Genomic DNA, 16,235 nt, shown 5'->3' on the forward strand with positions numbered 1-16,235 from the left:
AATCCACGTCAGCATGAGGTGTGGTCAAGACAAAATCACATTGTTTTCCTGCAAGACAGGTTTCCAGTGTCTCAGGATCAACTTCCAGTAGAGCTGCATTCAGCTCCTACAAAGCACCTCCAAAATTGCTACCTTGGTCACATTTCATTTGTCTGACTGAGCCTTCCAGTGCAATTCCAAGCAACGCATACCATAGATGAAAGCAGTCAGCAGCTCATCTGACATCTAAATATAAATGGCAGAGAAACAGCATGTACAGAGTGATGACACGTGAGCAGACTGGTCACAAAACCTGTTTGAATGCCGGTGCTAAACTGACAACGATGTTCCACCCTAAATAAGTTTGAACACTATAAGACTCATCTTCTTTGTCTGGTATCACTTGTCTTGGTGCTAAAGCTCTCAAACAGTTGTTCACGAAAAAAAGAGACCTGCTTCACAAAAGAGGAGCGGTGAGACTTCATCTGTGATTGATGACTCCAGTGTTTGGCTGTTTCACAGGTAGGTGTGTGTTCATGGTTTGTGGGTATCCAGTTCTTCGTCAGTGCAGTAGGAAGGTAGATGTGTGTTACAGAGCTCATTGGACAAATGTCCACAAGCAGTTCACGACTCACCTCTTGACACTGGAAATGTCTTTACTGACCTTCCTTTGAAACATGCCGGTTCTATCTGGAAGCTGCCCAGTCACGCAGATTTATATTTTATATTTAACTTAATATTTCCAGGGCCCTTACTTGAGGCACAGCTAGCAGGCAAGTATTGATGAAGTCTGCCAACTTCCAAAGTCCTTCAGCATCTTTTGACTGTATTTTTGACCAGCTTCATAGCTTCTCTCTGAATGCAAACAAATTCTTGGCTGTATCGCTAACCCTGAAAAAAGTGTCGTCAAGGCAGCGGGACCAAAAACATACTTCTTCAGTTAATACTTCCTTCATTAATTTTTTAATGTTTTATTTCCTTTTGTCTGATTGGTGCCTCTCATTTCTCAGAGCTGGAATTCATTCAAGTCTCAGTGACAGAAAGTACTGTACAGGGACAGGGTGTGTTCACACATGAAGAACAGGACATGAAGGCATGACTAAAACCTGTTTCAGGAGAGGTAACAGTATGTGTGTGTACTGAATGCTGTCTCATGGAGCCGACTGTTCTCTCACTGATATTGTGGTTGCATTGGATCATCTTTCTTTCATAACGTTAATGCCAACCAGAACTGGAATCATGCAGACATCATGTAGCATTTTGTCTGTGCAAGACCTCTGTGAGTATGTTGATTTTCATTTGCTGTTTAGTTGGTGTCTTGGTGTTGGCAGCATAGAATGAGCTGAGGCTGACTGGCATCATTTTGTCCTGAGGAGTAAATACAAAGGGATAAATTAGATGGTGCAAGACAGGGAGGCAGAATAGCGTAGGGTAAAGAGCATGCATTTGCAGTAAATGCTACCAAGCTTTAATATACTGTTAAACTGTCATCTTTTTTAAGGAGGTTGGCCTAGAATGAGAATGAATGAGACACAGGCCTGTAGTTTGACAGAAGTAATTATTAATATTCATCAGCTGTGCAAAAGGTTGAATTCCACATTTGACACACAGCTGTTGAATCTTCAAAGCTGGGACTGATTCTAAATACTGAGCTTCATGGTTTGTTCATGTAACAGACACAAGCTACAGGTATCATGACTTTTCTTGTAGCATCAACATAAAATATTCACACATTTCTTTTTTTTTTAATCACAACAAATGTTGGATAGCTTACATTGGAATGTGGTACTTTCGTTCATGGTCCCCAGAGGATGAATTGCAATGACTTTTTTTTTTTTGCCTGACCTTTCATATAGTGCCATGATCAGGTAAAAATTGCAACTTTTCATTCATTCAAAAATGATTTCCTTTAAACATCACCATTCAAGCATTGTCATTGTGAGCTTGTTAGCGTAGTGATGTTAGCATTTAGCTGTGTGCCAAATCACATCCTATTGTTCAAAACATATGGCATCAGAATAATATGAAAAAAACTTCAATGAAAAAGTGGCCGATGACAATTTGAGGGGGGGAGACACTTTTCATACAAAAATTGCAAATGCTGGTTACAGCATCTTGAACATAATTTTTATTTTATCTGATGATTGAAATGATTTGGGTTTTTTTTTTTCACTGGTGGATAAAGCAAGCAGTTGAAGGACATCACTTTGGGCTCTGGGAAGTTGGCCTTTTTTCACAACGTTTTTTAGCTGAATATGTATCTAGTCTAGTTCGCCTGACTAACTGAATCTCTTACTGAGGTTTGTACAAATTAGGATCTGGCCCTGAGCATGGATCTGAAATACCAGTCGCCTAACTGTAGCCCCTTTCACACATGCACTGCTACACTCATTTTCCAGACATTACCTGGAGCAGCTGTATGTGTGAACACAAGTGCCGTTAAACAGACTTGACCTCACCTGCTCCCGAGTACAAAGTCTGTGTAAGCGAGTGTGTGACTAACACAGGTCATTGTCCAGAGAATTCACAGTGAGCGAGTGCTTTATCCAGTAGGCCTGTTGACAGATGATAAATACTGTTAAAAATCCCAGATAAAGATACAGAAAAAAGAGAAAGAAGGTGAGCAACTTCTTCAAAATATTGATTACAACACAACATTTCATTTCTCGTTTGATTTTGTTGGGGAAAAACTTGAAGTCATGGTTTGATGAAATACACAAAGAGCAGAGGAGTGGGATTTATGAGGTGAATTATCTAAAAAAGATTCAAGATTTCTTTGTCATTGAGCATGACATGTCAATGAAATTTGCATTGCCACCCCCATGTTAGAAACAAGATAAGAAAAATAAAATAAAGATACTTGAATAAAATAAACCAACATGCAGTAAAAGTATTCGTAAATGCAATTAAAAAAAACATAAGTGAAAATACAGAAAGACAATAAAAATATACTAAACAACAATAAAATATACCAATGAAATGTACCAACAGCAGCTGAAATATACAAAAATGTAAATACTGAATGCAAATGGCCGACCATTTAGTTAAGCGTGTGTGTACACAGAAGGTGCAGGCGAAGGTGGAGGTGAAGGTGTAAAACTGCAGTGTGCTGTGGCTCATAGTCCTCACAGTCTCTCACTCCAGTGAGGGGCTGTTGGTGGTGGTGCGGATGTTCCTGTTCCTGATGGAAGCGGTACAAACAGTCTGTGGCCCGGATGGCTGGGGGTCCGTGGCGATGGATCTTGCCCTCTTCCTGACCCGGCCTTCATATATAGAGTCTAGGTCAGGAAGGGGACAGCCCACGATGCCCTGTGCAGTTTTAACCACCCGTGCCAGTTGTTTCCTCTCCTGTGCTGTGCAGCTGCCATACCACGCTGTCACACTAAGGCAGAGGATACTTTCGACTGTGGCCCTGTAAAAGCTGACGAGCAACCGAGAGGAGAGTCCAGCCCGTTTCAGTTTCCTGAGGAAGAAGAGCCTTTGTTGTGCCTTCTTCACCAGGCGGGAGGTGTTCATGGACCACGAGAGATCAGATGTGATGTGGAGGCCCAGGAACATGATGTTGTCCACACGCTCCACCACTTCTCCGTCCATGAGGAGGGGGGCGAGATCCGTCTTTCTGGACCTCCTGAAATCCACAATGACCTCCTTGGTCTTCCCTGTGTTCAGCACCAGGTTGTTGGCTGAACACCACTGGGTGAGCTGGTGTGTGACCTCTCTGTAGTGGGTCTCGTTGTTTTTTGAGATGAGACCCACTGCTGTAGTGTCGTCCACAAACTTCACGACTGTGTTGGTGGGGTGGATGGCAGCACAGTCGTGAGTAAAGAGAGCTGGGCTGAGCACACAACCCTGTGGCATGCCCGTGCTGAGGGTCAGAGGGGATGATGTTGTGTTCCCTATTCTCACCACCTGAGGCCTGTTGGTGAGAGAGTCTCTGATCCAGTGGCACAGTAACGCAGGCAGACCCACCGCGCCAGCTTGTCTGGGATGACGGTGTTGAAAGCTGAGCTAAAGTCTACAAATAGCATCCTGACGTAGGTGTTGGGCTGCTGCAGGTGAGAAAGAAAGAGACCTGGGTTTATATTAACTATGTCAGGGAGTGAACCCAAATGCAGACTCAAGGGGGAGCTGGTTCAGTTTAACCAATTTAAAGAAAAACCAAAACTCAGGAAACTATGGAATAACACAAGGGTAAACGGGCATAAGACAGAGAATGAAGACAAAACATAACAAACACTGACAAAGAACGTGGCATGGCTCGACGAAGACAATATTAGAACACACTTACTAGGGCTGTGACATGGTTAGGGAACATAGACAATACTATGGACGCTGGACAAACATGTACAAGAACGCGGCAAAGACAAGAACAAAGACAACACCAAGAAAAACTCTCACATGAAAATGTGACATGAACATGAACAAAGACAAACCAAGGAAAAACACACATGAAAAGAGGCACAGACATGAACAAAGATAACACAAGGAACAAACTTACATAAAACGTGGCATAGGACAATGGCAAAGTTACAAAGACAAGGATTCTCTGACAATGGAGGGCAACGCAGACATCACTAACTGACACTGGACAAACACTTACATGAAACATGGCATGGCGAGGAAACATAAACAAAGACAAGACTAGACAGCACTGACATGAACGTGGCCTCTGGACATGAACACAGACAACATAAAGGAAAACACTTACTAATGGCATAAGGCAATGACAAGGTTTCTCAGACAACAACCTGACAAAAACTGGGGGGAAGACATGGACTTAAATACACAAGGGAGGACAACTAATGACACACAGGTGAAACAGATCAGACAATCACACAGGTGAGAAAACCCAGGAAGTAAAGCAAACAAGGAAACATAACATGAACTTTCAAAATAAAACAGGATGTGACAAAACAGACTATGATAACACAAAAGGAGAATCTTCAACATAAAACAGGATGTGACAAAACAGACTATGATAACACAAAAGGAGAATCTTCAACATAAAACAGGCGTGACAAACATGGATCATGACAGAACAAAAGAAAACCTTCGACATAAAACGTACATGGAAAGCACGGATCATGACAAGTGACAGTAGATTTTAAGAAATCGCAGCTTTTGCAGCCTTGACGTCACGGTGTCGTTAGCAATAAAAACAGTCTGTGAATAAAATGAAATGGTTTTACCCAGTCACACAGATTCAACAAATTCCCTTCCAGTCTGCACATTGTTTCATGGAATATCTTGTGCAAAGTCAATATTTTGACCTGGCGATAATGATGAAAGTGTCCAAAATAGGTGCTGTCTAAATTCCACGGCGACCTGCACATTTACTTTCAAAATTTCTTTCCCAGAAGTGGAAAACTTTGGCCTTACAAACCGATTAGGAATAGTTGTCTGGGGACCATCAATATCCATTAAAACATCCAATTGCTGTGATTTGTGACTTGGTGGTGAACAGACTGAAAAACTGTCTGACCAACATTATCATTGTTAGGCCCCACTTTCATTAGTGGGGCTTGAAATCACTGTGGAGGTGAGAAACAGACGTGTATGTGCATGTGGGGAAATTGGCTTATCGTTATATTTAAGTTTTTCAGCCATGCTGGCAGCATGGCTCTTTGGATGGATATGTCAGTCAGTCCTCTACTTTCTAACTACTTTCTTCCTTTCAGTATAGAAATGCATCCAGTCTGAGCTATTGCTATTGTAGCCTCGGGGACTGTAGAGTAATACAGGAGAAAAATATTGCCAGTACAGAGGCTACATAGGAGAAGATAGAAACACAGGCAGGTCTAAAGGCTCGATTTGTGGAAATGCAAAGGCAAAGGCGTTTAGACAATTAGGCCAGAGAGCAGTATTATTCATTGATATGCTTTTGAAACAAAGCTAGAACAGGCTTTCCACTTTATCAAACAGAATAAAAAACAATATTAAAATCTGGAAATGCAGTATAAGACATAAAGGTAAGTAGGCCCATCACCCGCAGGAGGGATCAGAAGGGGCCGATGCGGTGGGATTTGGGTAGCAGTCGTGGGCAGGGCCTCAACGGCCCAATCCCTGGACTCAGAATCTGGCAATGGGGACATGGAATGTCACCTCGCTGGGGGGGAAGGAGCCCGAGCTCGTGAGGGAGGTTGAGCGGCACCAGCGAGAGATAGTCGGGCTCACCTCCACGCACAGTCTGGGTTCTGGAACCCAACTCCTTGAGAGAGGCTGGACTCTCTTCTACTCTGGAGTTGCCCGTGGTGAGAGGCAGCGGGCTGGTGTGGGCTTGCTTATAGCTCCCCACCTTAGCCACCATGTGTTGGAGTTTTCCCCGGTGAACGAGAGGGTTGCTGCCCTATGACTTCGGGTTGAGGACAGGTGCCTCACCATTGTTTCAGCCAACGGGCCGAACAACAGTGTAGAGTACCCACCCTTCTTGGAGTCTGTGGGAGGGGTGCTGGAACGTGCTCCGACTGGGGACTCTGTCATTCTACTGGGGGACTTCAACGCTCACGTAGGCAGCGACAGTGTAACCTGGAGGGGAGTGATTGGGAGGAACAGCCTCCCCGATCTGTACCCGAACGGTGTTCTGTTATTGGACTTCTGTGCTAGTCACAGTTTGTCCATAACGAACACCATGTTCAAGCATAAGAGTGTCCATCAGTGCACGTGGCACCAGGACACTCTAGGCCGAAGGTCAATGATCGACTTCGTGGTCGTGTCATTTGACCTTCGGCCGTATGTCTTGGACACTCGGGTGAAGAGAGGGGCTGAGCTGTCAACTAATCACCACCTGGTGTTGAGTTGGATCCGCTGGCAAAGGAGAAAGCTGGACAGACTTGTCAGGCCCAAACGGCTAATGAGGGTCTGTTGGGAACGTCTGGTGTAACCCTCTGTCAGAGGGGTTTTCAACTCGCACCTCCGGGAGAGCTTTGACCAAATCCCGAGGGAGGTTGGAGACATTGAGTCCGAATGGACCATGTTCTCCACCTCCATTTTGGACGCAGCTGTTCGGAGCTGTGGCCGTAAGGTCTCTGGTGCCTGTCATGGCGGCAATCCCAAAAACCGGTGGTGGACACCGGAAGTAAGGGTTAGGGTTAGGGTTAGGGAAGGAGTCCTATCGAGCGTGGTTGGTTCGTGGGACTCCTGAGGCAGCTGACGGGTACCGGCAGGCCAAGCGTGCTGCGGCACAGGCAGTTGTTGAAGCAAAAACTCGGGTATGGGAAAAGTTCGGGGAGGCCATGGAGGAGGATTATCGGTCGGCCACAAAGATATTCTGGCAAACTGTCCGGCACCTCAGAAGGGGGAAGCAGTACCCTGCCAACACTGTTTACAGCGGAGGTGGGGAGCTGTTGACCTCGACTGGGGATATTGTCGGGCAGTGGAAAGAGTACTTTGAGGATCTCCTCAATCCCATTGCCACGCCTTCCGTAGAGGAAGCAGGGGCTGGGGACCCAGAGGTTGGCTCATCCATCACTCAGGCTGAGGTCACCGAGGTAGTTCGGAAGCTCCTCGGTGGCAAGGCACCGGGGGTGTATGAGATCCGCCCTGAGTACCTCAAGTCTCTGGATGTTGTCGGGCTGTCTTGGTTGACACGCCTTTGCAACATCGCGTGGCAGTTGGGGACAGTGCCCCTGGACTGGCAGACCGGGGTGGTGGTCCCTCTATTCAAAAAAGGGGACCGGAGGGTGTGCTCCAACTACAGGGGGATCACACTTCTCAGCCTCCCTGGTAACGTCTATTCCAGGGTACTGGAGAGGAGAATTCGGCCGATAGTCGAACCTCGGATTCAGGAGGAACAACGCGGTTTTCGTCCTGGCCGTGGAACACTGGACCAGCTCTACACCCTCTGCAGGGTGCTCGAAGGTTCATGGGAGTTTGCCCAACCAGTCCACATGTGTTTTGTGTACTTGGAGAAGGCATTCGACCGTGTCCCTCATGGCATTCTGTGGGAGGTGCTTCGGGAGTATGGAGTCCGGGGCCCTTTGCTACGGGCCGTCCGGTCTCTGTATGACCGGAGCAGGAGCTTGGTTCGCATTGCCGGCAGTAAGTCAGACTTGTTCCCAGTGCATGTTGGACTCCCTTGCGGATGATGTTGTCCTGTTGGCTTCTTCGAACCAGGACCTCCAGCATGTGTTGGGGCGGTTTGCAGCTGAGTGTGAAGCGGCTGGGATGAGAATCAGCACCTCCAAGTCCGAGGCCATGGTTCTCGACCGGAAAAGGGTGCCTTGTCCCCTCTGGGTTGTAAGAGAGCTCCTGCCTCAAGTGGAGGAGTTCAAGTATCTTGGGGTCTTGTTCACAAGTGAGGGAAGGATGGAGCGTGAGATTGACAGGCGGATCGGTGCGGCGGCAGCAGTAATGCGGCCGTTGTACCGTCGTGGTGAAGAAGGAGCTGAGCCGAAAGGCAAAACTCTCGATTTACCGGTCAATCTATGTTCCTACCCTCACCTATGGTCATGAACTTTGGGTCATGACCGAAAGAACGAGATCTCGGATACAAGCGGTTGAAATGAGTTTCCTCCTCAGGGTGGCGGGGCGCTCCCTTAGCTGCTCCTCCACGTCGAGAGGAGCCAGCTTAGGTGGCTCGGGCATCTTCAACGGATGCCTCCTGGACGCCTTCCTGGGAGGGTGTTCCGGGCATGCCCCACCGGGAAGAGGCCCCGGGGAAGACCCAGGACACGCTGGAGGGACTATGTCGCTGGGCTGGCTTGGGAACACCTTGGGGTCCCCCCGGAAGAGCTGAAGGAAGTGTCTGGGGAGAGGGAAGTCTGGGCTTCCCTGCTTAGACTGCTGCCCCCGCGACCCGGCCCCGGATAAGTGGAAGAGAATGGATGGATGGATATACAGAGATATGATTCATTAAGTGATCACAAATAAAAGTTAGTAGACTCCAGTGGAGTATATGTACAAAGATCCTCAACAACAATCTTCTTGGTCCTCTACATGCGCCCAACTCCCCCATGATCCTGAGCACAGAGCAGAGAGGCACAATCTTGTCTTCTAGTCCTCAGATTGACACTACAAAAGCAGCACCATTCGTGTCTTTGGTGAACAATTAACGACTGCAGATGTCAGAGCAACACTTAGTGTTGACCCCTGCGATATAAAGTGACCATCTCTGTCTACTGATTCTTCATTATTTCATTGAATGATACAATAACAATTTTTCTGACCTTGAAAATGTCAGTAGAGTTTGTCTTTGCATCTGCTGTATTCGTAGCTCTCATCATAAAGTAAGGGATCTCCATCCAACAGACCACACACACTCTGCAGCTGACCTCAAATGTTTAAGGGGTGACTTGTGGTATAGAAGGGGGTCTAGACTGAAATTCACATACTGACACCCCAGAGACTATCGAAAATGTCCATCCCACTTTTCTTGGAGATGACTGAAAAACTTCAAAATAAACTACGCCGCTGCAGTTTTGCTGAAAGTAAATCTGAAGTCACATGAAAAAGCTGTGTGCCAGGTTTAAACAAGCTTTTCTGATTTCCAGGAGGCCCTGCTGGAGATGGAGGAGCATGCAAGATATGAAGACAAATGATGACCTGAAGATTAAACACTATGATGAATGGACACATCAAGACACACAACCTCCTCTAGATGAAGCATTGAAAGAATCATTTCCCTGATCCTTTTTGTACCTGCGTATTGTGCTTCTATGTTTTTTGACTTTTCAAACATGGCTGAAACACTGGGTAATAAGCAGGTATCCCTGTTGTCACTTACTCGCCTGAGGACAATCTCAAAAGCCAGAGTGGTTTGCTTACTGATGGGCTTGACACTGACGCTTCTCATCATGGCTTCCTACAACCTGACGTGGGACAAGACAAGACTTCCCTTCACCACCTCACCCGATCAGGTCAGGCCTGGGGTCGTCCAGTCAAACACAGCAGCAGCTTTAGTTTCCTCTCAAAACAATTTAATAGACATGAAACAGCTGGTGGAGATCATTAACTCCAAACTGGAATACACACCCAGGAAGGTGCCCAATGAAAAGGATGTCATTGAAATGGACTCTCATGTACGTAAGTCTGTGGAAAATGGTGTAATTAATTTTTGCTTCACATCACGAGACCAGCAGTGACAAAAATATGGTGGCAAATGATGATTGAGTCAGAGACTGACAAATAACAAACACTGTATAATCAGCCAGCAGATAAATGCCTGTTTGGTAAAGTTCATCATGGCCACTGTTTGTTGAGACTGACAGAGGTGTAGCAGTGTAATGGTTTTAAAGCCAAAGTTTTCAGGCCGGTTAAGTAAATACTAGGCTACACGTTTCTCTTTGTGTTTCAATGTTATCCTACAAAATTGTGCCGTGTTTATGGTGTAAAGCAAGAGCATTTACAGCAATTATAATGAAAATCACAGTAACAGTGGTGGAGTCACAAAGATGAATAGCAATTAGAATTATGTTAGACTGTCTTGTCTAATATTGTTTTGTTCCTCACTGCAGTTGTTCTCTGTAATTCCTCGTCATTTCCTGCCTGGTGTCAAGAGCCCTTGCTGGTATGAGGAGATCTCCAGTGAACGCAGCACTGATCCATACAGGAATAACCACTATTGTCCTGGCTCACCAACCAGAAAGACTTTATGTGACAAAATGAGGCCAAACTTCCACAAGCACTTACAACACAGAGACGGCAAACTGTTTCGTTTGCGCTGCTTGCCGTACTTCTACATCATTGGCCAACCAAAGTGTGGCACAACTGATCTGTACTCCAGGCTGAAAATGCATCCAGAGGTCCAGTCCAGCAACATAAAGGAACCACACTGGTGGACCAGGACTCACTTCGGTCAGCCATCAGGAGAGGGACGCTGTTTCTAAATGTTCTGATGAAAAGTTTGTGAGCTGATGGATTGAAAGAGTTATAGCTGAGGATCAAATTCATCCAAAGAAAGAAACAAGATGGCAGAGAATACACTAATTTAGAATAGAGGTTCAAAGTTATTTAGACCTTCAAACAAGAACTTAAAACAATTACAATGTTTTATGGTTTAAAGCTGACAAAGGTGAGAATTTTCGTCTTTTCCCGGTCTTACAATAATTGTCAATTCAGTCAATTGAATATTTTTGGGTTTGGACTGTAGGTCAGACATTTGTTGATGTCATGCTAGGATATTGTGCATTTTTCTCTGATTTCTAATGTGTTGTTGACCGATTCATTGAGAAAATAGGCAGATTAAAGGACAAAGAAAATAATCATGATTTTCATCCCCATTTTAGTAGCAACTCTGATGAGATGTCTGTTTTATGCGAGAAACTTGTCCCAGTGACTCGTACTCCTCTTGGAAATAAACTATGTATCTTACAGGACCGAAAACAAAATTAATTAGTTGTTAATGATTGTGTCTAGTAAAGCAAAAAAAAAAAAATGGAGTTATCAGTTTATGAACCTATTATCCATAAAATGACTTCTAAGCTCACTGAAACCCACCCCAATTTATTGGCCTCTAACAACATTAGAATAATTTAATAGTCATAAACAATCATCATATTGTTTGGGAAGTGATGACTCCAGACAGTGCTGCAAGATCTTCCAGATCGTGGATTTCTTGTCGTCCCCCATTTCCACTGGTCTCAGGTTTTGTAAATGTGATGATTTAAACTTGAACTTTCCGTGTTGACCTGTGACCTGTGTTGATATATAATGAATGATGTTTTGGTGTACTTGTACTGTACATGCAGGTTTTCGGCGTTTCAAAGATGAATTCTCTGACATTTTTCCTGTGGAAGATTACCTGGATCTGTTTGACGTGGCTGCTCAACACATCCAAGAAGAAATGAATAGAAGCTCATCTGGAGACCACCACATAACCCAGTTCGTAACAGGTGAACACATGTGAAAGTGTTGGTGTGTGGGGGTGGGTATGACTTGGTATTGTTCGTGTCAAAAAATTTAAGTTGCAGTTGTTTTTGTCTCCCTTTCCTTCCTTCTGTCTTCTTTCTTTCCCTCATTCTCAACGGATTTTCCATGAGAGGCTTTGGCCTCAGGAGCACTACACTGGTGCTCAGATGCTTCTCTAGATATTTCAAAGTGTCTAAAAAGGCAACTCCACTTACTTGAGGTACAGAGAATAAATAATACACAATTAATTAGAGAAATTGTATTTTTAGGAGTGTAATAGCATTGAACATTAAAAGGCAACACTTAACATTAACTTGGTTTTGTAGATTTTATTCTCTGAAAATTATCGAGGAAGAAAAGAAGAATAATGAATAAAAAAAGAAGATGAATTAAAAGGTTCTGCTGACTTGGCTTTGCTAACTGGAGTGAAACAAACTCCTTTTGCGATTTTGCATGGTTACTGATCAGAAATGACAGTCTTCATTTTAACCTCTTGAACCCCAAGCAGTTCTTTTGTGCCTGCGAGTTTTACCAACATTTTAAAAAACTGAGGCACCGCATGCTATACATTTTAAAGCCTCTGAAAATGATCCCTCCTCCTCCTGCACTTAGATACTCAATGTCTTAATCAATGTTTCAGTTGATGGCAGTCCATCCACTATGTGGGACAACCGAGCCTGGAGCTATGTTCACAGAGACAGGAAGGAGACAGAGCCCAGTTTTCTGACCCAAGACTTCATCCACGCACTGCAGCCTGGTGCCAAGCTTATTGTCATCCTTAGAGATCCAGTGGAGAGGTACTGTGGAGAAATCCATCCACCCATCTGCCTGAAAAGACACAGATTTGACTTTCTGTGGTGAAATAGTTTGCTTTGTTTCGAAGGGGCTCACTGTAATTTCTCATTATTGCACACACACATTTGTTTTAAATAGAAACTCCTATTGTACATCCAGCAAAATGTCCTGTCATAGTTCCAACTGGCTTACACCTCTGTCTCTCTCTGTTCCCAGGCTTTATTCTCACTACTTTTTCTCTAGGAGTGGCAAAAAGTCCGTAGAGGACTTCCATCAGAGGGTCATAGAGTGTGTACAGATGTTTCAGTCCTGTCTGTCCGAGCGGTCACTTCGCTCCTGTGTCTACAACAGAAGCCTCTTCAGAGCCATGCCGGTTAGATGAAATTATGGTCTCACTTTTAACTGTCTGTATATCAATATACATAAAAACAAAAACAACTCATACACAACAACAAACACCTAATTTCCTCTTTGAGAATTTGCACCTGTCCTCCAAGTGGTTGTACATTAATATTACTGCACTCACGTGTGCCTTGTTCTGTGGAACATTTTACCAACTAGGGCCAAGTTTGAATGTTTACAATCAGTAACCTACAAAGTATACCTTTGAACAATAACTTTATGAAGTACTCAGACCTAAGTCATAAGATTGTCATTGTTATTACAGCTACAAATATGGATTGCATTTGCTTGCTGTGTTTGTCCTCCCCATTTGTACTGAATATGTCCATCAAATCCCACGCTGGTCTGACCTTCAGCATGCTGAAACATCCCTGCACATCAAACAATGTTTTTATACCAGTCATGAGCCGACTGTTTCTGTGTAGTTGTTCCTCACATATCAAAGTGTTGATTGCAGAGCCCACTGTATAACTGTAACAGTGTCTGTTGTTGTAAAGAAGTTACTTTAACGTGTATAACTGGGAAAAGGACAGTTAAAGACTGAACTTTATTGGTTGACATCTTAAAATAATAATAAAAATTACCAGGTTTATTCCTCAAAGTTGATTTCCATATATGAATTACATCATTTTGTCCACCACCTGTATGTCTGCTGTTGACTTTGACAAAATATTCTCACCTCAGGACATTTGTGATGTTGACTTAATTTGATTTTTCCCCACAGATGAGGCTAAGTGGGGGGTTGTACGTTGTCTTCTTACTGGACTGGCTGACAGTTTTCCATCGGGACCAGATTCTAGTTCTACGACTGGAGGACTATGCAGCTGACAAGAGAGCGACATTACAGAAAGCTTTTGATTTTCTTGGTCTAAGTAAGCGTCCAAAAAGCTACAGCAACATACAATTTCTACATTAAGATCTTTAAAATATCAGTCTAAAACAGCCAATATCTTCCTGGCTGCGTCCTGTATTCATCTGGTTGTTTCTGCCTCAAGTCTTGACTTTTGTATTGAACTGGACTCCCACCTCCCCTCCTCCCTGCAGGTCCTCTGTCAGTGGAGCTGGAGGAAGAAGTGATGAAACAGCGTGTGGCAAACAGCCGGGGGGTGAAGGACAAGAAAGTAGGTCCTATGCTTCCAGCCACCAGAGACCTCCTCAGGGAATTTCACCAGCCCTTCAACCGTAAACTGGCCAGTGTGTTGGACGACAGCGCCTTCCTCTGGAGTTACCCCTGAAGGGATATGAGTGTGAATGGCTGTGAATGAACACATGAAACCCTTAAAATACACTGTTACATTCCCATAAATGTATTAATCCACACATCTGGATAATGTTTTCATGTTATTATTACTGAGAAGGCTGTGGTGACAATCATGTGGTGATGGTACTATGATCTGACCTTTTATATCGAAAAATATCTCCTGTCCCATTAAATATTAAATAATGACTAACTGAAACTTGCAACCAGAGAAAGTTTGAAATAACAAGATGCATCAGTGAATATACAGTATAGCCAAAGACTTAAGGCTGTGGACAACAATGGATTTCAGACATCAAGGCCACACTTTAATCACAGTGATCACAGTGGCATAGAGACTGTGTCTACAAATCAGTAACCACTGGGACCAGCACGTCAGAGACGAGAGAAGAAAGTCTCACTGTATTTTTTCCGTAAAAACTAATAACACACACAGGTTGTAAATATATATTTTATTGCTCTGGGAATTCAAGTTTGTGTTATGTGATTCACTTCCTGTTTTATTTTGGTAGATTTCTGTTCATTCCTGGAGTTCTTGTCAAGTTTCCATCCCTTCCTAATCAGCCTGGTGTGTTGCACCTGTGTCCGACTGTTCACCTGCTCCTCCCTATACAAACCCTTTGTCTTTCCCCTTTCCCTCTTGCCAGATAATCTTCTTCACATGTGTGTTGTTATCCAGTGTTTTCACTTGATTCCAGTGTTGTTTGTGTATGACCCTTTTTGGATTTTGACTAACCTCACTGCCTTTGCCTTTTAAACGAAACTTTATTTATTCAATATAATTACAAAAAGATGCAAGGCAGAATATACCAAAAATACAATAGATAAATCTATAGAGTTACTAAAGTGCTGAAGGTTCAAAGGCAAAATTTACATGCAGAAAAAAAAAACACAAAATAATGTTAAGAATACAAATAATAATTGAGTTTGCTGAAGTGCTGAATATTCAATCGTCAGTTATTTCATCTCCAAATTCAGTGTGTGAAGATTTCTCTCAGATCAAAGGTCGAATATGTGCCATGGCAGGTTCTAGGCTGTATCCAAGGTTTTCCTCCGTCTGAGGTCAGTCAGCACCTGTTTGATGCTCATTACAGCCTGTTGGAAGATCATAGAACTTCTGGTTTTCCACAGTCAAGTACATACAATGCCAATGACCAGTTGAAATAATGCCCTTTTCTGGGAAGGCATCTTTTCTTCCAAGAGTCTGTACATGACTGAGTTGTAGTTCAAGTCAAAGACCAGACCGTGGCTTTGCATCGTAGTCCAGACCATCTGAGCTCTGTAACAGTCCATGAGAAGGTGCTGCTGTGTTTCATGTTCATTACAGTAAATAATGGGATTTTTTTTTCTGTCACATAACAACTCCATGAGACAACAGCTCGAACGGGGAGTCTGTTCACAGAGATAAGCCAGCGGACATCTCTAATGCTCTCTGAGGAGATTTTATTTTTTAAATTTTCACTTCAGGGCTTTCTGATTCTGCTAAATGTTTATTTAACAGATAATCTCTGTGGGCAGTGATGTGTCCTGATTTATTGGCATGAACGAGGTTCCCTCTGTCATCTGACTGTGATTGTTCATAAATATTACAGAACTTAACACACAATTGAAACATTCACCCGATTTAAAATGAAAGAAATTTCTATATTAAAGGTCTGTTTTTCTTTTTATTTATACCACAGTGCCGTCTGTTGATTTTAGTAGCTCTTCATTTATTTCTCGAATGGAAATTATTCATTTGGCAGCAATAATCCATTGCGAGCTCTTGTTTCACTGCAGTCTCATATTTAAGGACTAGCAACAGGGATTACAGCATCATTATGCCACCTGGTTGAATGTTTCTCTTAGGTGTTTGCCATCATGATGTTGTGGAGCTACTCCTTCCTCCAACAACCCAACCCAATTAGGAGTGAGTGGTTCCAAGATATCTGGATCATTCAGGTTGTCAGTTGTGAGA

At 43.7% G+C, this 16,235-nt stretch overlaps 1 protein-coding gene across 1 annotated transcript; it reads left to right on the plus strand.

Annotated features, from left to right (window-relative positions):
* The first annotated feature begins 399 nt into the window (after positions 1-399).
* LOC121613578 (carbohydrate sulfotransferase 15-like) lies at positions 400-16,058 on the plus strand. The gene is made up of 8 exons (XM_041947042.1): positions 400-501; positions 9,468-9,995; positions 10,431-10,770; positions 11,664-11,807; positions 12,464-12,620; positions 12,835-12,991; positions 13,745-13,892; positions 14,065-16,058. The coding sequence occupies exons 2-8, from the start codon at positions 9,633-9,635 to the stop codon at positions 14,253-14,255; spliced, it is 1,500 nt and encodes a 499-aa protein (XP_041802976.1). The 5' UTR covers positions 400-501; positions 9,468-9,632; the 3' UTR covers positions 14,256-16,058.
* Positions 16,059-16,235: the final 177 nt, after the last annotated feature.

Source organism: Chelmon rostratus, chromosome 11 (assembly GCF_017976325.1).
Source record: "Chelmon rostratus isolate fCheRos1 chromosome 11, fCheRos1.pri, whole genome shotgun sequence".
NCBI lineage: Eukaryota > Metazoa > Chordata > Actinopteri > Chaetodontiformes > Chaetodontidae > Chelmon > Chelmon rostratus.

Coding starts and splice junctions, on each gene's coding strand:
- LOC121613578 (XM_041947042.1), top strand. CDS start 9,633: ATGTTTTTTGACTTTTCAAACATGGCTGAAACACTGGGTAATAAGCAG. Junction 9,996..10,430: donor TCATTGAAATGGACTCTCAT/GTACGTAAGTCT, acceptor TCCTCACTGCAG/TTGTTCTCTGTAATTCCTCG. Junction 12,621..12,834: donor CTTAGAGATCCAGTGGAGAG/GTACTGTGGAGA, acceptor CTCTGTTCCCAG/GCTTTATTCTCACTACTTTT.